Genomic DNA, 21,982 nt, shown 5'->3' with positions numbered 1-21,982 from the left:
ACCGTTAAATAGAATTCCAAAACCACTGCGTTTAATCGCAGTGCGAGCACCCACTAAAGTAGTATGAATGTAATACCGTACAGGGTTTTTTTGTAGAAATACTCCTATTAACAAGTTCGCTGCCGCCTATGCACATTATATTATTTTTTTTTTTTTAGTTTTTAAATATACTTACAAGAATAATATATCGTTGCAAAAGTTTTTTTTTTCAGTGGAAATGTAAAATAAAATTACGACTCCGGTCGGAGCCGACGGCACGACGGTTGAAAATCACTTAGCAGGTGCCGGCGCGGGCGGTTTCGTCCGTTTAGTCGCACTCTTTTTATTCTCTTCTTTTTATTTTGATAAAAAAAGCAAACAAAATAGACAAATATTTTTTTTTGTCTTTCGTACAAATAATAACTAAAATACAAGTATCAAATAAAATAAAATAAAGAAAGTAATATACATCTCATTGTACAACTTGTATGAGTTCATCAAAAGTATCTGAAGTGTGTGAATGAACACTTTCTTATACCATCTTATAGTTTTTCGTTCACATGGATAATAAGCCATAAGCTGGTCCTGTCGATCTATTCCAGACATCTATTGTATTCGACTATGGATAATGGCTTTTGGGATTCTTGCCCTCTTTTGTTTCGAAAAGTGGCAAATTTGTTTTCAAATTCTGTTGAAATGTACATAACATCTCTTTTGTCTTTCCACTTTCGAAAATGCACGCAATTTCTGAATTTTGAAATGTTCTCCCCCTTTTTCAACTTCTTCTCTTTTTTTTTGTTAGTTATTTTTGGGGTGTTATGCCGTGTATGCGCTAACTCCTTCTTTAGCCAACGTTTCGGACAATGTTACAGTGTCCATCATCAGGGCAGAATGTTCTCTCAAAAACTCACGTCTTAGAGATTGACTTCATATATTTATATTCTATCTTTGTATTGTATAAACTGTTTGTTTCTAACAAATATATATAAATAAATTAGTTAAATTAATTTATAATTATACTTGAAAAATTAAACATCTGTCAAAAATTTAAACATAAGAAATACACATTTCAAATATAGATTTATTAATTAATCGATTATAATAATAGTACATTCTAATGAGTATTATTGCGGGTTCAAATCCCGGCGTGCGCAAGTCAACTTTATTTGATTAATTTGTGTTATTTCACAATTTATTCATTTAAAATAATATACATTATACTTGCAGCAGGTTCCAGAGTGGAAGATACTCTCAGTATTGCTCTGGTGTAAGACCACCATTCAGAATCGATACGTTAATTGAAATGGTCGGTGGCCGAGTTGACATCGCGTTTGGGTCCCACCCAGGCGTAGTGTGTTCAATTCCTCGGTTGGCTAAGTCCTCCATCATAACACAAGCAACATTTTGCATTTATTGTGGTGGTAGTAGGAGATTTTCAAATATTGTCAGGTTATTCATAACCCGGGAATGTTTGTCTTTCTTTATAAAAAAACGAATTGCTTTACATGTTTGGTAACCAGATCTGAATAGCCAGGTACTCCGCCACCTTCCTCACTACCTCCAGCCTCACAACATACACCAATTGGGGATGCCATAGCCTCACTGGCTCCAGATGGTTGGGAGCAGTTGGGACTCTTGTGTGGTGTTGAAATAAAAAAAATAAAAAAATTCAAGTAATTTATTCTGCATCCTGGATGGGAGATGTAGCCTTGTCTTCTCCTTCTGGTGATGCTTCATCATCTCCACATTCCACCTATGGGTCAATACAAAAGAGCAGAGTTACATTTAAAGAAATAAATTAATTAACTATGGGTCGCTAGGGTGTGCCATCCATACAGTTATGTAAGCACTGCCTACCCTATTTTACTAGCATAAAATAGAAGTAAAGTTAAAAAAAATTCAAATATTGCAAGAAATCGATCCACACTTTACAGTCCCGCAATGACCGCACTACTAAGGTATCATGGGCAGGAACTAAGTATGCAAAATGACGTAGGTCATGTTCAAATATTGTCTTCATTCCGTGCAAAAAATGTATATGTGTGCGATTCTCATTCAAGGGAAGACTCTTTCATGCTAGTATTGAAAAAGGCTGTGCCTTTCCATACAAATCACAAATTTAACAATCAGTGCCATCTGTTGGTACCTCTATTAATTAGCACAACTTTACTAATGAAATAATTATCTTATTACGTTGGTTTTCTTTTATGCATTTGTGCAGTTAAAAAAATATAGAAATTATATATATCAAGTAATTGGCTTGTAATATGCATAAATGCAGTGGTTATTTGGATATTTGAAGTGGCTTAGGAAATTCCAACCAACATCGGTTAAAGCCTGCGGCTTAGCTATTCTCAGCGAAAACTTACTACGACTGGTACGTTTTTATATCAAATTTGCTGTTTTTAAAAACTGCACTCCACTGATGTGTTCAATACAAAAAGCAGTGTTGAATTCAAACAAAGACATGAATAACTTTGATATTTAACAGCCTTGCTTTGTCCGTGATGATTGTCATTGCTAGGTGCAGTGCCAAATTGTAGACAACCTAATCAAGAAGATTAGAATACTGAAATTATTTAAATATATAATATGTGTAGAAATTTTGTTATTACCTCCTCAGTTTCCAAAGCCTCAGTCTCCATGCCATCATCACTCTCAATTCTGTCTCCGTTTTCTTCAACTTCAGTGGCAATACTCTGCTCTGCAGTCTTCTCAGACATTTCAGTGTCCACTTTTTCAGCAGAAGTCACCTTGTTAGGATCAACACGTTTCTGCAAATCGCAAAAAGATTTCGTCATCCAACTATTTTACAAAAAAGGGCCCTTCTTCTGCACTAAGGCACCGATTAACGTCTGGTGTGCCGCTGATCATAACGTAATCATAATCATAACAATTGTTTCTTTGAATTTAAATAGTTGTTCTGAGTAAACTACTCTTGTTAGATTGTATACTATTTGTATAAATATACAAATGCATTATCTGTTACAATTATTTACAAAAACAGGATTTGGCCAAAAAATGAGTAAGTTATTACGAAATAGAATCATCTGGCACACGGTGAAAATTTGCCATCAGCATACCAAGAGTTAATATAATATAATCCAGGTACTAGCAGTCACTATCAGCCTCTAGGCCTAGTATGACTTTTCATGGGGCGTTACGCCTCAACCGTGTTTTAATGTATTTGTTCGTTGAGATTTGGAACTTAATGTAAAAAGGATTGAGTAACACATATGTATGTATTTTTGCAATTCATTAATGCAACCAACAAATTTGCAATTTTCTAGCTAGCAAAAGGACGCTGGAGATCGCTTGGTACGACAAGAATATATTGCCAATTACATAGTAAGTTCGTTTTGATAGTGTAATATGTATTATGTAGGTACTACTTTGTAAGCCATTTTTTTTAAATTATCGGTTGAAGTCACCTTTCCCTTCTTCTTTTTGACTTTGGTCACAACTTCTTTAGGCTTTTCTCCGTATCCTGGCGGGAAGAATATGCTGCATTCTTTAGCACCTTCAACAGCATTGGGGCTGATGTATGTTGGGCCTAGCTCCACAAATTCTAGCATCGTATCACAATTGGTTTTTGAAAGCATTACAACCAACTTTTCTCCACTAAAACATACCAGGGAAAAGTAAGGTTATAAATTTGGTAGGTGATACTTATAGTTGATTCACTCTTATAGCACCCGCAAACGAGAGACTTAAGTTGCGGCGAAAATTGCATCGCAACAGTTGGGGGTATAAAAATCAATTAAGGTATATGGAGGTTATAATATAATATAAGTAATATGATAATATAATATGATATATCTATTATTCAACCATCCTCAAAGGAGTTATCTCCCATATACTTCTGATTCTTATGTACTTTCATGCTTGATAATTATGACTGTGTACATTTTATGTAATATGTCTTTAAACGTTTTTATATTAAAGGTGATTTGATGTATTACTTACCTATCCTCAAATGAGATATATTATATTCTATTGATCACTTTATTATATCAAATTTGTTCTGTATAAATTCTATGTAATATTTCTCCTTCAAATCAGGTTATCTCTTCTATATTATTTATTTATTACCTGTCTCGGAACAGACGTTGTCTAGTGAGACGGGTAACTTACCTACCAACATTGTCAAAAAACTTTTTTTTAATACAATAAACGACCGGGTTGCCGGCAAACTATTAAAAAAAAAACTTTTATCTAGGTACCAACTTGTTTAGTCGCAAAGCACTCGGGTATGTACTTACCTACCTAAGGTTTATATATATTTTTTTAATAATATGGAAATACGGTTGATCATCTACTAAATAGAACATTATTTTTCCGAAACACCTGTTCAAAATCTCTGTTTAGCAAAAACTTTAGTAGCCAATCAAGTATTCAATCCTCTGCTAGTCCTCCGTCATTGCACAAGCAGCTTTTTCCGCTTATAATGTTAGAAATAGGAATATTTCTAGGTTATTCATAACCCGGGAATGTTTGTTTTTCTTTTTAATTTTTTTTGTTCTCAAAATTACTTTAGTTACTCTAGGGCCAAATAGAAATATCCAGATATGAAACAATCAAATTGCTTAGTTTGTAAACAATTCACGAGTCGTCTAAATATCTGCGTGGAAATTAAACAACTTAAATAATTAAGAAGACAAAAAAATTTATGTGAAATTTTTTCTTACTATTCTTTTTGTTGGTGGATGTTTTCATATTCTTCAAGAGTTATGCCAATATTCTTGACATTTTGAAGATCGCCCGATGCAAAGAATCCCACTTTCAGGACATCTTTCTCGTTAGCAGTGCAAGCGTCCAACACCTCCCTTCTTTTAAAGGCGTCATATACCACCGCAACGTGGGGCGGCAGCGGGGGTAGTTCAGGCTCCACAAATTGAGCAATGGTCTGGACAAAAAATCAGATATTAAACGTATTTTATAATACCGGTATAGTTATATCACAATATAATAATTAATTTTTAATCACAAAAATTTCAAGTTTCTGTCGACATAGCATGTTTAATATTGAGACAGTTTCCCATCCTTTTTCGATCCTAACCTATCCTTTTGACTCTTTTTCACAAATAGCCGACTGAAATTCAAGAAAGAAGAAGAACACTATGTTTTTTGTCGCTTGTGTCTATTGCCGATTATCCAATTCAGACACTCCCGAAAAACGCCCTTTAGTGAAAATGTTGTGTTATATTGCATTCAACGACATTATAAAAATACAAGATACAATTGTTCATTTTAATCGAACAAAAAATGTAGTGCCGCTTATAAGAAGGATAGCCATTCAAAGAATATGTATGAACAATTTTAAAATTTTAAAATTTTACAAATTTTTGGCTATATGAATGGCCCGCTAAAGGTCTATTGGAACCAGTTCAGTGGAACCACGCGCTTTGCCTCAATAACGTATCTGCACTTTATTAATTCATCTAAGGTTACATTGGTATATCGGTTATCGTAGATTTGCGGTAACGTTGAATTCATATAAATAAAAATGTAAATGTTCGTTTGTTTAAAATCTTAAATATCACAAAAGTTCTTCACCGATTGCTTTGAAATTTTGACAAGTTACATTAGAATACCTACATGTGTTTTTATATACCTATATTATATATATGGGTGAGTAAAATATGTTTTTTTTTTTTTTTTTTTTTTTTTTTTTTTTTAACAGCGCCATCTGTTGGACGTAAAAGCAACACGCGCTATTGTTTCTCTATCTGTTTAGACAGACTGAGCCACAGCAACGCTTGGCGGGGTAGAGCTAGTATTATTCCACATACTTTAGGGAACAGTATATTGATGGCTGCTGCTTTGGATATGGGGTCAGTGGGAGAGTATATCCCTGGGATGACTATGTCCTCATCTTTCTTCAGTTCCAGCTTGTCTGCCACAGTCTGGAATACTTCTTCGTCTTTGTCCGCGTCTTCCCCTCCGGCTGGAGGCTTCTCACACTTGGTCACATCTTCGTACACAACTTTTTTCACTTTTTCTAGGCATAAGAAAATATTCATTGAAAATAGTATTATTTAAACAAATATATTTTCCATGATGAAAATTCAAGAGTCTGAATCTCCATGCACCTAAAATGATTCAGACTACCTTCTCTATTAACTCAAGCAAGAAGACTCCATCGGAATGGAAGGGAACACATTTCACAGATTTATTGATAATCAAATTCAAATTCAAAAACATATTTATTGCACACAAAAATACAGAGTACAAATGGTATAGCTTATAGGTTACATCCTATTTCTTCCAGCTAACCCAACAAATACAAATTATATTACATAACCCAACAATTACATGTTAACATTAACATTTACATGTTAATGTATGTAAATAATAAGTAAAAAACAGAGGTATTTAATTTGTGTAAGGTATTCATTTAAGGTGTAGTGACATTTGTTTAAAAGAAATGTTTTTAGTGATGATTTAAATTTAAGTATGTTGGTTATTTGTTTGATGCTACGTGGAAGGTTGTTATATACTTTAATGGCCATGTAGTGTGGTCCTTTTTGAAATATAGTTTTGTTTGCTTTTGATCTAACTATTTGCTGGTCAAAAATCGTGGCAAACTCACCCAATATATCGCCCTTTTCTGGATTTATTTTCAAAAGAATTGCTAGGCAAGCCTTTTCTAATAAAATTTTAATTGCGGCTTCATTTTCCAAAATTTCCTCGTTTTCAAAAAAGAGGCCATTAATTTGCTCTTCATTCAATTTCGGAGATTCCTTGTCAGCGACTGAAATACCTGAAAGATTATTAAAATTTCCATTTATTAGTTGAAGTAATACAACTTCTGTGTAGAGTGGGCAACGACATCCTTCAAGTCTGTGACAGACCATGCTATTAGCGGGCTATATTTTCGTTGTTTGACCTACGGGTATACATTACCATTTGTTGTGTGTGGCGAGCACAGACATAGGAATTAATAGACGAGAAGATAATGGCGAGGGGTAAAATCAACTGTTGAAGAACGAAGGGGGTGAAGCTGACTGTGATTCGTCAATAAATCAATCTGACAGTAAATAGGCATCTCGCATTATAATATCACCATTTACTTCTTAAAAGTAAAATCTGCTTTTGAATGAATAGACATTTTTACATGGGAGCGCAAATTACTCGCCACGTTATGAACAAATTTGCGAAGTCCAAATTCGGCAAAAAAATTCGGTTCTATTTTCAGAGTCGAATATTTCGTTTAAGTATTTAGTTAAGACACTTTTATAAATGTTCATAATTTACTTCCCAGCAACCAACCAGCTTTGTTTTTCGCGTCCAGACGTTTCTCGATGTGATAGTAACAACTGATCCATATTATACGATGTGAATATGCTTAAAATAAAGTAAAATAATGCTTATATATGGAATGTAATACGACAATTGGGTTTATTCTCTTTTTCACATCTATTTTTACAAGTTTTCATAGCACAAGTCAACATTTTGCCATGTTATTTCGTAAAATGAACCGATGATGCCTAGACCATAGTTCGCACAAGAATGATGACGTCACGTTTTCAAATTTCACTTGAGGCCATACGCGAGCACAGCCGGCTCCAATGGAACCGGTATGGGGAGTGGGGATAATACGCTTTTAATCACTTAGGGCAGGTCTACTAATATTCATATGTCTATGGTGGCGAGCGATATACTGAAATAGGCTAAGCCATGATGCGCATAGCGTAATGTGTCGCCTACCTCAATGTGGTGCAATGCGAAGTATGTAATGCAAAATGATGTGTTTTTTGTTTGAAATTTTGATTGCTTAGACATATTATTCATATGCCTTAATTAAATACTGCGAGTAGTAAGTACACAGACATCTTGGTATTTGCTATAATCAATATAATCATGCATGTTTAGGTCATTTTATAAAAATACTTGGAAGCACAAAATCTTCTACTCACGATCAGCGTCTAATATTACAAATATCGCATTTATTTATGGTTTTGTATCAGAAAACGTATTTTTTTTCGAAAATTCGGTTTTTGTATGAAGATTTTCCAAACTGAAATTTCCTGAAAATCTATGAACAAAAATTGGATTTTCGAAAAAAAAACGTCGTTTTGGATTAAACAACATCAATAATATAGAATTTTTCAGACATATCACTCTAATCACACTCAAAACTCATGAGCTGCCACTGCTTACGAACCTTTTCTCGGATATGGTTTTATTGTAGAATGTGGCAAATTAAGTACTTTGTGTTATGATGGGAAAGCATCTTAATATTTATGCCAGTTCTCAAAATAAAATAAACATGTATTCTGGCGTGGTTCTTTTGCAGGGAATTTCAACTTTATCGCCATCTACGTAATTTCGTTCATTAAGTACGTGATTTCGTTCGATTCATTTCGATCGCTGATGATTTGATATTCTCTTATTCTTATACCACAGATAATTTCTCAATACCAATCGATAGATAGATTTCTTGAGTTAGACTAGTACAAAAACATATCCCGTCTTACTTATTAGATTCTTGCGCGCAGGTTGAGCGTTGGTAATAGCTAAAACGGGCGTACCAGTTTATACCAATACGCATACCGTGATCAAGTTTTTCACTATTCCGACTAAGTACGTACGCGTGGCGCACCTAAAACCTATTATTCACGCCTCGTTCATGAGTATTTGACTGAACGTAGCGAAGTCCTGTTTTAAGTTGATTGTTTTGCATTTCAACTGTATGCAGAGGCGGATTTGCAGTCTTGGCCGCCCTAGGCCCCAGACCATGTAGCCGCCCCTTTCTCAGTACCCATCATATTGACCTGGAGTATCCAAACTTTTCAGTAAGTTCCTAGGGTCAAAACCGTTTTAATTTTCCTGCCATTATCATTCATGGTTCATGGCGTGAGATTTGTCCAGGTCTTGGCGGCGGATACGTCTGCCCACCTGCTGCGTGGTGGGCCGGATCGAGAGAGACTGGGTGAGGGAGGCCTTTTGACCTTTCCAGCCGGACTGTCTTGACCCATCGCCTTGCACCGCAGTTGGAGGGATGTATTTATACGTATGTCACTCCTGGACACAATAATCCCCAGATTCCTACACACCCCTCATACATTTTCCTTTTCAGAACTTCCTATCCTTCCCTTCCTTAAAAAGACCCTCCACACAGCATCACCTAAGATGACATAGGTCGTGAGGGAAAATATTTTCCTCAAAGCCTCCTGTGTGGAATTAATGTAAAAAAATACGCTTGCTAAATTCGCTAGTTCAATTACTAGTCCAGTCAGTGGGGGATAAAAAAGGGCACCACCTTGCAAAAGGTTAGGTAGTAGCGATTTTCACATATGTTGTTAAGATTGGGACTCTAAAGAAAAAACAAAGTTTTCGACCTTGGGGGGGTCGAGCTCGATCCGCCATCTTGGATTGAAGGTGCCAAAATTTGGTTTTTTCAAAATATTTATGAAGTGGTTGATTTTACAACCAAATTGTTGAAAGTAAACTTAAAGACAACTAAATTAACTACATTTTTTGATCAAGTTATTTTTTGTAAGTCTAATAGGTAACGAGTTACAGCGGTTGAAAGAAGAAAATTTTTACAAAAAATTGTAAAACTCCAGTTTTCTTGATAAATTTTGTACGAACATATTACACAATATCATTTTAACGTATTTCTACGTTACAATATACTTATATAGCATCATCCGTGTGCTCGATGACGTTGATTTGTTATAGTGGGATTCTAGTCTACAGCTGACTTGGCAACACTGATTGATTCCTGGTTACAGGACGTTGCCTGGATGCTCATGTCTGCAGATGTTCTTTTCGATGAAACAATGCCAATTCAAGTTTCACAAGAACGATTTTTAGCCAATGAAAATAACAAAGTCCGTCTGATTTCGATGCTTACAAAGCAATTTATACAGGATGATTTTACAGTTAAGCAGGCTGAAGAAGATGCTGATGAGTTGATTGTCAATACTGCGATTTCCTTGTGTTCATCATATGACGCTGTTTTCATTATTGGTGAAGACGTCGATCTCCTAGTTCTGCTGACAGCATTAGCACCACCCAAAAGTAGTATATATCTTCGCAAACCTGGGAGAGGCAAAACTTTTGAAAGACTGTATTCCGCGAATAGTGTGAAATACAAAGAGGCGGCTGAGAATATTCTGTTTCTTCATGCCTTTAGCGGCTGCGATACAACATCGTCCTTCTTCAACCAAGGAAAAACAAAATTTTGTTCGCTTGTGCAAAACGACACGAGACTCAATGCCATGATAGGAATCTTCAAACAACATGATGCAACACCAGAAGACATAGCAGTTGCAGGAACACGCTTTCTTGTTGCTTTGTACGGGGTGACATGGATAAGGAAACCTTGGAAGAAGTCGACAACAAAAAGCAAATTCAATCTTGCCTCTTTGCTACCAACGAACGACGCTGCACAGTACCATGCATTTAAAACGTACCATCAAGTCCAAAATTGGTATGGAATCCAAAAAAATCCAGAAAACTGGGGCTGGAAACGTGACACCAACGGGCTTGTTCCAGTAAGAATGACAAAGAAACCAGCACCCGAGACTTTATTAAAATTTATTTCATGCAATTGTAAAAAAGGATGAGGCGTTGCATGTAGCTGCAGGAAAGCTGGATTGAAGTGTTCTATTGTATGTGGGTGCTGTAATGGTCAAACATGCCGAAATTCGCCAGAGGTTCACATCGATGTCGAGGACGAAGAAGAAGAGATTTTGTCAATGGAAGCCCAGAATCTCAGTATCACAGGCAATGAGTTAGATGATGACATTGATGACGAAGACTGTTATTAAGTAACATAATTTATAGTAACATAATTCATAGTAATGTAACATAATTTCGAAATATACCATCGCTGGTATATCTGTGGAGTAGACCTACTGGGGATACCTACCACAATAAAAAATGGGCCATGTTCTCTACCTCATGGTGGTGTGGAAATGAGTTAGCAAAATTATTATAATTATGTAATGAATAACCCGAAAAAATTACAAAGTTGGGAATTTCATCATTTTTTAGAAAAATATTCACATTTCCGCCACTGTAACTCGTTACCTATTAGACTTACAAAAAAAAAATTCTACAAAAAATGTAGGTAATTTAGTTGTCTTTAAGTTTGCCTTCAACAATTTGGTTGTAAAAACGACCACTTCACAATTATTTTTAAAAAAACAAATTTTGGCACCTTCAATCCAAGATGGCGGGTCGAGCTCGACCCTCCCAAGGTCGAAAACTTTTTTTTTCCTTAGAGTCCCAATCTTAACAACATATATCAAAATCGCTGCTACCTAACCTTTTGCAAGGTAAAACTCCCCACTGACTGGACTATACTGTATAATTGTCGTTGTATAACATATCGCTCGCCGTACATTCCAAATTGGAAAGTATGGCGAGCGATATGCTGAAATACGCCATCCCACGCATATTATAGCTCTGTGTGTGAACACGCTATTATGCATAACAATACCTAACGCGGTTCACTAGCACACTAGCGCAACTGAATCACGGTAGGGATTGGAAATACGCGAGCGGGCGAGCGACGGAGCATGATAGGTGTGGCGAGGGCGGCTGCGGGGCGTGGGGGCGCGCTGTGTGCTGTGTGTGAACACGCTCTTGCTTATCGCTATTTCGTACGTACAATATTTAGGTACTTAGGAAGTCATTTCTTGCTATCATCTGTGACTTTTTTGTCACAATTGGCCGCCCCTAATATCTGGCCGCCCTAGGCCCGGGCCTACATAGGCCTAAGGGGAAATCCGCCTCTGACTGTATGTATTTATTGGAACTTGTACTTCAGTTATAGCGATTTGTTTTTGAGGTATTATGCAGTGTCCGAAACGTTGGCTAAAGAAGGAGGTTGCGCAACACGGCATAATACCCCAAAAACAAATCACTATAATACTTTTGGCCGTGAAAATCTTAAATCATACCTGCACTTCAGTTGTACATACATTTGTTTGTATATTCCGTTTCCGTTTCAAGATCGTGGCCAATTTTAATAGTTCAGTAAAGATTTTTTTTTCAAATGTAAAAATGTCGTGTTCATTTGGACTCCCTTATTCGCGTTTTTCTCAATATTATGGTGTCTAGGTAACTATCTGCCTGAAGAAAGTTTGAAATAATAATTGTCATTGAGATAGTGACGTTGTTTTGTACAAATTGTGTCACAAATTTGAAATTTTCACGGCTAAAAGCATTATCGTGATTTATTTTTGGGGTATTACGTCTTATTACGCCTATTATCTCTTTGTTTAGCCGACGCGACGTTTCGAATAAAACCATAATAATAACCAAAGATATGAGTTCTTCTAATATCTTTGATAATAACCTTAAAATAAAGCATGGTAAAATTGTATAAATAGTATAAGAAATAAATAAAATATGAAATGTATGGTTTATTATTAAGCAGCCTGGTATTTAAGTACCTATTCAAAAAACTCATGATTACAGAGGACATTAGAAACACACATTTCTGGTCCACTGTTAACAGAAGTACTAGTCTGTCTCTAATCTGTAAGTGATCTCACCCAGCGGGTCCCAAGCCTCGTAGATCATCTTGTGTCCGTCGAAGGCGTGCGGCCAGAACAGCAGCACGTCCAGCTCGGCTATGAAGGGCGCCATGAGCTCGCATCGCTTCCTCCGCCGTTCCGCGCCCGCCGCCTTCGCTGCTAGCTTCTCGATTTCCGCTATTTCCGCAAGTCGCGCGTCCAAGATGGATTTACGTGCCTGAAAAATGGTACATATTTGAGGAATGGTTTACGTTCTGCACGCAGGGCCGGCTCTTAGCCAAATGGCATGGCGCCCGTCGCGAGTTAAATTTTGACGCCCCTTGTCAAAACCAGTAGACGCCTGGGTATGTAAACACTGTTATAATAATATTCGGATGATTTGTGTTTTTGAGAAAAATAATCTCAAAACGATGTGTTAGGACTGTTTGGTGTTAGGTTTTATCAGCGCCTTGGCGCCTTAACAATTCGGCGCCCGGAGCGGACTGCTCCAATTGCGCCCGCATAGGGCCGGCCCTGCCTGTACGCGTGGTATTAGGAAGTTTTTTTTTGTATTGTTCCTAAATAATATAAGGATAGCTTATTTGTAGAATGTGTCAACGTGAACAAATAACGAATGAGAAAAAAATAAACAATATTTTGATGCATTGTAAAGTCATCGATATCAAGGAATTTTTATTTATTAAAATAATGATTTGAAGTACCGATTGTATATGATAATATTTTTTGTTTATTGTTTTTGTGTAAACACTAACGCAGACCGAAGAAAAATCACGGGATATTATTTTAGGATTTGTGAAATTTATCACTCCACGAACACCGTTATAAAAACTTCATTATTAATTTTAATAATTATTTGGATTTAGATTTGTCTAAGAAAAGAAATACACATTTCAAATATAGAATTTTAAATTATTATTAAAATAAACTAATGTCAGTGCCTACTTCATACTGTCGGATACGATTTAATAGTTCCAATTTTGAAAATTCAAATTTCATCGCACTTAATATAATTTACGTGTGTCGCAGGAATACACAAGCACTTTTTACATTACGCATGCAAACAATCAAAATTAAACAATTTTGATTGATTCAAACACAAATAAATAGAAACTCTACACAATAGGGCCCTGAGGTAAATCATTTCCCTCGAGGCATGGGTCATCTTTAGGAATGCTGTTGTGTTGTGTGAGAGTGTCTTTGAGGAAAGGAAGGAGTAAACGTGGATCTAGTGTCTAGGTACCCATAATGTAGCAGGAAGGAAACAAATAGATCAGTAATCATTACACAGCAGATCTGTTGAACACAAAAACCGATCGTTATAAAAATGACCTGTTCTCTTGTGGGAAATTATTCATACCAAATTACAAGTGTCTTTTATAAAGAGTTCTGGATAATGTAAAAAGCATCAACGTTACCATAATACAGATTATTTCATGAATAACAATGGTTCCATTATAACTCAATACAGTGACAATTCAACACACTTTTAAAAAGTGATATAAAGTCATTAGAAGCGATGAAAAACATTTTTTAACCTAACCTAACCTAACCTACATAACCCAGTCAATAAAGTTTTTGTTTCATCACTTCCCATGACTTTATATAACTTTTTAAAGATGTGATGAATTATCATTGTGACGATTTATCCGGTTACCGTAACAATTATTATGTTAATACAACTACTACCTAGTATTACTAAACTTTACATTTTTATAAACAATCTTCATCTTTATACCTTAGAAGTAGGCGTATTCTTATTTTCTTACAACAGGCTTATACCTACAAACTATCATGTTTCCATTTGATTTTTGCTTGCTTTTATACATCAAATGATGAAGGTTATATTATTGCTTTTACTATTCTATACTTAAAATCTTCACAATATTTTTTATATAAACTATTTAAAATATGTATGTAAAATAGCAGACCGAACGCCCTTGATTTAACAGGCCATGATAACCAGTCAAACGCTCTATATTTTGTTAACAATACATATTCTTATTTTTGTACAAGAGGTTTATACCTACAAATAATTGTTGTATGCATTTACTATTTACTTGCTGCTATATATAATATGTCAAATGGATATGGTTAAATGTATTATTACTGTTACTATTGTGAACTTACAATCTTCAGAATATTGTTCTTAAGAACTATGTATGTAAAAGTCCAATGGGCGTATAAATAAAAAAAAAATTAAAAAAATACCCGACTGAAGTAGGTACTTACCAATTTGACTCACTTGATCGTTCTACATTTTTCGCGTATGATTTTCAAAATCCCTATAAAATACGAAGTTGGCTTGGCAGTCACCACCGCGTGACTAGTTTATCTGCAATTGAAACCCAACATTCTGTTTGTCTTTATTCCTGTCCTTTAGTTCGTATCACGCCATGCTAACTCACGGATTCCGTCTAGTTCACTCCGGCTGAGATCAGCCATGTATACAGGATGTATTGAAATATTTTCACCTTGTTCTTATTTATTTAATTGTAGTTTTTAAATAGTTACTTAGTTAGTTGCCTACGTCGTAATACAATCCATATACATATTTTATTTTAAAAGCATTTTTGTTATAAATCAATAACATATTTATGCAACTCATTTTATTTCCTTTAGAAATTCTAAAAATATCGAAATTGTTCCGTACGTTCTGGGATTCTGTTTTTTTTCTGAAGCGGTGTTTTATTTTATTTATTTTCCTCATCTCATGTGCTGACAGTTTATTGACCATCATCATAAATCATCATCTTCTTCCTCTTGTTCTATTTTTCTTCAGTGACAAGTGTCCATTACAAGCCCAGCCTCTGGAGTTGCTTTTCCCACGTTGTCAGAGGCGACCAATTTAACGTCTTACCTCCGGAATTGTGTCCAGTATTTTGTGTAGAAGTGGACTTCTGAGTGTGTCCAAACCACCTAACGTATGATTTTCCTGTGAAGAGTAGAAGATGTTCGATGTAAAACACACCATCGTCGACTTTCGACTTTCTCAATTTTGCGACTCCTGCCAGTCTCAGCTTGGTCCTCAGAACGCACTCACTCTCTCATCAACCGAGTACGATGAGGGTGTCCGCAAGTCAGGGTGGGACCATACACTGATTTATAGATTTTATACACTGCTAACTTTGTCCCAATACTTATTATCACCGAGCTGCAAAGAGGACGTAGCACCACCACTCGCCTTTCTTATTCTAGGGACTCTGAATGAATTTTTCTCACCTGTTCTGCTGGCGTGAGCTGATCAAAGGGTATCTGAACCCTTTCTCTCTCATTCTTCTGCGCCTGCGCTTCGTTGTTTAGTTCCTCTATTATTAGTCTGGTCAACCTTGGTGCATCCGCCCCAAACATTAGGTTAACTATGTTACCGCCCTGAAACACGGACTAATTAATCGTAATATCTCACCACGAGTACACATTTACGAGTAATAACTAATTGTTGCTATTGAGATAACTAATTTATAATAATATGAAAATGCAACACTTTGTATACACTACTTTTAATTAATAATAATCTACATGCTTCTAAGCCAATGACTTCTTCGTCAGGATAATGAAAATTAACAAATTTAAAAATAGACAAGTATGGACAAAAAAATAAATACATATAGAAAAATATTAAAATAATAGATGTTTAATTAGTGATTATTATAATAAAATAAAACTAAATTTTGTAAAATAAATGAAATTTTCATAAAATAGGTAATTATTACATTGTAAATAGCAAAAATGTAATACACTATCGCAATTATGAATAAATCACAACTTTTCATAGTGAAATATAAAATAATCAAGGAGAAACTTACGTATAAATAACAAAAATACTAATACAAAATACAAAATTATTATCAACAAAGGTATCAAAACGAAAATAAATTTAAGAAATTGCTATTTAAAAATATTTTAAAATTTACCGATTTTGTTATTCATCGAACCATCCATTTTCTCAAAAATTATCAGCTTTTCTTAATATGCTTAGTAGATTAGGTAACGTTCACCTTATCTTTAGACAATTTTAACACAGAATTAAATATCATTTAGGTAAAACTTCTATATTTTAATACAAGAGTTAAGGAGCAACCGCATTTTGGAAACAAGTCATTCTTTTGATGTAAATAAACGTATTTTTTTTTACATACGAATACAATTAGATAATTTTAGAAATTAGAAAAAATAGCCATCTCTTAAATTTATTTTCGCTCTGATACCTATATTGATATTATTTTTATTTTATTTCAATCTTTATTTTTTTATTTAAGTATACCTTTTTAACTCCTTGATTATTTTATGTCGAATTATATAAGTTTTTGATTTATACATAATTGCGTTAGATTATTGAATTTTTCGCTATATACACAAACGCTATAATTAACTATTTTATGATAATTTGTATATACATATATATTTTTTATAATTATAATTAATTAATCATCTCTCATTATATGATTTTTTTTTAATGTATTTATTTTTTGTCTTTTGATGAAGCCATGTGCATTATTATTAATTAAAAGTAGTTTATACAAACTGTTTCATTTTCATATAATTAAAAGATGCCACAAAGTAGTTTTGCAACTATTGAAGAAGTAATTCATAATAATTTATTTATCAATTTTGCTTCCGAAATATTTTTTTTGCCATTTTTATATATATATATATAGTGCTTAGTACAGTAAGCCGGTAACTGGAACCCCAATGATAGCCTATTTTAGATTTCTGCGGCCACAATACCCAGCAGCTCAACGGGATAGTGGCTTTTAAAGTTCGAACCCAAGTCTTGCAATAGTGCCGGTTAATTTAATGATTTTTCTACGAATGCAACTATATATATTACAACACATTAAGTGTATGCGTCATGCGTTATTCGGGTAGTTTAGTAAACATAAAAATATTTTTAAAAGCAATGAATAATACAAGGCTCCATAGTTTACAATGGTAATGACACTGCAAACTGAAAATGTTTGTGGTGACTCGAAAAATAATTGAGAATCTATTAATTTCATGACGCCATAGCTCACGGTTAGAGATTTTTTTCTGGTGTTTAATTTTAATTTTACTATTATTGTTTCTTACCGCTATGAACATCCAAGTTGGTTCACTCTTTTTGCGAAATCTTTTCAGGCAGTCGATTCCATCAGCTTTCGCCTGAAAACTAAGTTATTAAAAAGCTAAACCATTAACTCGATACATTTAAAACTGTTTAACTAAATACAAACTTACTATGGCCAAGTGTAGGTTGTCCCCTCCAACTTCCACCTTTAACTTCTTCAAATTCCCCACCATTCCTATGCATGGCCCACACCACTCAGAATAAATATCAACAACTGAAAAAACAAATAACTTAGTGTAATAAATTGTTGATGCTAAAACTAAGCTTACAACGCAACCTTCTACTAAGTATTATTTAGACATTTTTTTGCTCTTTTTACGAGCTAAGTTTTATGCTTCCATAACCTCAGCATTTTTGGTGTTCGAGAAAAATATAGCCAATTTTATTGCTCCAGTTTTACGATCAAGATTGCCAAGCGAAACTATCGTGACGTTCGTTTCCGCAAAATATTCATTCCAATCTTATATAATAATTTGGATCATTCCGATTACAGTTGAAGCATAACAGCGTTTAAAATATGCTAATGAGATTCTGAATCTGAGGTTTCTGCTAATCCGTATTAAGTCAGAGTCGTTATCTTGCTATTATTATAGAGAAATGCAAATTAGGAAAACGTTTAGCGCGTAATTTAAGAATAATGATAATATTTGATGTAACAAACCAATGAGTCCTTCTTTTTCGATCAGTTTCTCCCATTCTTCGCTAGTGTTGATCTCAGCTTGAAGTTGAACCTGAGCCCCTTTCTTACCTGAAGCCATAATTAAACAAAATATTAATTCGTTTTGTCCAAACTGATAACTTTTATGCAATTCTTTAAGTCCGCCATGGTCGCTTTAGGTTCTGTTTACTACCCTTGTCTCTGAGGTGGGGTCTGTTATTTGTGTTGCCTAGTTACTAAGTAATCATGGATATTTGTTGTTATATGTTTACATGTTGATATGTTCGCTAGTAAGGAGTACTTTCGAAATTGCAATTCTGTCTTATATTTATGTCTAGTTGTGAAAAGTGAGCAAGAATGCGTAAGATGAGCTTAACTATGATTAGTTATTTTTATATGTCGATATGTTCGCTGGTGAAGACTACTTACGAACTTGCAATTCTGTCTTATATTTTTCTAGTTGTGAAAAGTCAGCACGAATGCGTAAGCTGAGCTTAACTATGATTGGCCTTAGTTTTAGCCGTGCGTGATTGAAATAATTATCTCTGACTAAATTATAATGAAAACAGATTTAATGAGATACTGATGACTTGTTTTAGTAGTGAAACGACTTAACGACTTTAACTATGACGATTATGGTAGTGATTATATAATATATTTTCCTTTGATTATGATTATGTAATCAATAATTAATCACTCAATAGTGTGATCACTGATATGTATTAAAAAATAAAAAAGGAGGTGATGCAAAGCAAGTTACGAATTTATTTTAATTTGACTTAATTTAAGATACAACCAGTTATGCGTATGAATTATAGATCACCCAAGTGGCTCGCTACGTTTTGTGATTTAGCATGGGTGCCCGGGTTCATCGGGTGAGGTGTATTCAAGATGCGCCTCCCTACGAGCTGTGTGGTGTGCCAGATCAGAGGAGGTTGGTTTGGGGAGCCCTTTTTACCTCTTCAACACTCTTGACTCCACGCCTTGCGCCGCAGCGGGACGGATAGATGCATACATTCGGCACTCCTGGACACACTGATAACTAGATTCCTACCCACCCCTCACAACTTTTTTGTTCCCAGAATTTCCACTCCTTCATTTCCTTAAAGAAACCAATCACACTACACCTTCAAAGATGACACTATGTGGGGTACGTGCTATTTAATTAATTTTTGTTTATAATTATAAAATATCAGCCATTAAAGAAACCGAATCTTTAAAAGTATTTAGAGGCAATTTTTATCACTGTCAATAGTAAGTATTGAATAAAATAATCTTACTCAACCTAAATTAAACATCGTAAAAAACAATTCTTACAGCAAATTTGTTTCCCATCTTAAATTTATTTGTCATTTTCATTTGCAATGTAAATTTAAGTCAATCAAAATTTATTTTTATTTTTTTTTATTATTTAAAAAAAGAGACACGAATTACAAATAAATGTAGTACAGGTTTTAATTACATTATACACGGTGTCCGGAAACTCGTAGTACAAGCGGGAAACTGGAGAATCTACACCACATGGGGGAACCCAAAAAAACATTAAGTTTTTTGATTTGAGCATTTTCAAAAAAAAAAAAAAACCAAAAAAAAATATTTTTCGGCTATTTTAGGGTTAAAGTTTTTTCTGGTGTTTAGGGTTGAATAAGAGATGTTTTAACCCTGCAGAGCAGAAATATTTTATGATTACACCGGGTTAAATGAAGGGTGATTTCAAAATAATGCTTCAAATCCGAGTTTCTTCATTTGTTTTACTTTCAAATAGTTTTAATTAGTTGGGTACTTTGATCTTCAGTAATAATTTATAAGAATTTGATTAAAAAAAAAAAAAAAATCAACTTCAAACTCGATTTACTCGATAACGAAAGCTCAAATAAAAAAATATATACTACAAAATCGACTCCAAATGTGATGTAGATTCACCAGTTTCCCGCTTGTACTACGAGTTTCCGGACACCCTGTATGTGAATTTGATGTATCCCCATAAATAAGCAGGGCCTGTGTGTATGGTGGGTGTAATGTATGTTTTTCTAATCCTTTTTATTTTATATTTATAAAAAAATTAAAATTAAAAAAAAATACTACCACATAAATATTTGCCAAAGTTGTCTCGAAAATCAAGAAAGTGTCTTACATCTTATAATTTTAAACACAAAAAATAAAATAGCCCATATTCGTGATTTAAATAACATTAATTTTTTTTAATTTTTCGTTTTTGAAGGAAAAAGACAGCGCTGCCATTACTCTTTAGACGAAAATTTTACCAGTATATAATATCATGTTGAATGATATGGAATACTTAATGAATTTTGAGACACGATTTGCAGAACTTTAACTTTTTTTAAGGGTTTACTTTGCTACTTACGTGAAATAAGTTATAAAATAATTCCAACACAACTTTCTATGTCATCACTTCATAACTTCGTAAAATCCGACTATCGTTTATGCAACTATATTGAAATAATAAATCTGAAAAGTATTATGCTAACGATACGATAAAAGCTCAAAATGCAGATGCACATTTAACATTGTCTCAGACAAAATTACATTCCTAACTGCAGTTGTGTAATATAAAAAAAGCACAGCTGCAACCAATTGCTACATTTGTGAAATTAAACGAAACTTTGCCATAAAATAAAACCGGTCAAAAGTTTACCAGTAGGAAAAAGTTTCACTTCGTGCAAATTATAATTTCGTTGAGGCATTCAGAAAAGAAACAGAGTTAAAAAAGCGTATTGTTCGTGGCTTTCCTAGGAATCCTAGGTCACGTAATTGACACAACACTATTCAAACTTTAATAAAGAATACAACACGCAGCTATTTTCAGTGTGCATAAGTAATAATGCTCACGAACGTGTATTTTATATTCTATAAATAAAATAGTTTTGCGAACCTTTCACCAATTTTTAAAAACTTTCTTTACAAATGTTTCTTGTTTGATTTGTGGGGTGTTGTGCTTCTTAATCGTTCTTGTTCGAATAGCTTTCAAAATGCCGCATCTATCAACTTCTGATCTAGTGATATGCGCGGCAAGGCGATAGATCTTGAAAACCTGGATCCCGGCAATCCCGGACATTTGTCGGCACCTGCGGTGCTGCGCTTGTCTTAATCCCGGGATTAGGGTTTTTTTGTTGTTTTCACGATCTTCTTTCAACCGGGTAATTTATTTTAGTCGGCAGTTTGTCTTTTATTATATGATATTGAGATTCGTAGGATACAGGTGATAAATATGTTAGAATAAGTTATATGTACGGCGCTTTTAGATGCAAGGAAAGTTTTATTTAATCCTGATTAAAATTCAGTATTTAGTATTCAATGAGATTTTGGCAGACGAGCTTTTATCTCTCTTTTTTTCGCACATACAATTAATATGGCAGTTTTAGATTTTCTCTACGAGAAATTTAAGCCGAAAGATGAAGATGAAGAGGACAGACGGTTACTGACAGGTCATAATCCGTCGAAGAAAATGTATCTCTTTTTATTTTTTTTGTCAAAATGAGACATGAAATTGTAGAGGAAACCGATATAAATATGTCTCTATAAGAAAAGATAATTTAAAATCAATACCACCTGCCTGGGAAAATAGGATCATCACTTAATGTTGAAACTTCAGGATACTTTGATCTTATTGACGTCGCTTTTTGAGTCTCAAAATATTGAAGAATTTTTATTAGTGCATTATGAATTTTTGTATTTTTTTTGTGCAGCTGATTTTATACAATTGGAAATTAATTAATAATACCT

General features: G+C 34.3%; 1 protein-coding gene across 1 annotated transcript; it reads right to left on the bottom strand.

The window, feature by feature from the left end:
• Nucleotides 1–1,629: 1,629 nt before the first annotated feature.
• Nucleotides 1,630–18,338, bottom strand: LOC149424724 (uncharacterized). The gene is made up of 11 exons (XM_089631479.1): nt 18,242–18,338; nt 17,691–17,794; nt 17,544–17,615; nt 15,696–15,845; nt 12,495–12,693; nt 6,572–6,742; nt 5,772–5,980; nt 4,668–4,885; nt 3,411–3,600; nt 2,595–2,753; nt 1,630–1,732 (listed from the first exon to the last, which is right to left on the bottom strand). The coding sequence occupies exons 1-11, from the start codon at nt 18,336–18,338 to the stop codon at nt 1,658–1,660; spliced, it is 1,644 nt and encodes a 547-aa protein (XP_089487605.1). The 3' UTR covers nt 1,630–1,657.
• Nucleotides 18,339–21,982: the final 3,644 nt, after the last annotated feature.

This window comes from Hesperophylax consimilis, chromosome 4, assembly GCF_061612785.1.
Source record: "Hesperophylax consimilis isolate HC1 chromosome 4, BYU_Hcon_1.0, whole genome shotgun sequence".
Taxonomy (NCBI): domain Eukaryota; kingdom Metazoa; phylum Arthropoda; class Insecta; order Trichoptera; family Limnephilidae; genus Hesperophylax; species Hesperophylax consimilis.
The sequence above is the reverse complement of the archived record's forward strand: the minus strand, read 5'-3'. Positions and strand labels throughout refer to the sequence as shown.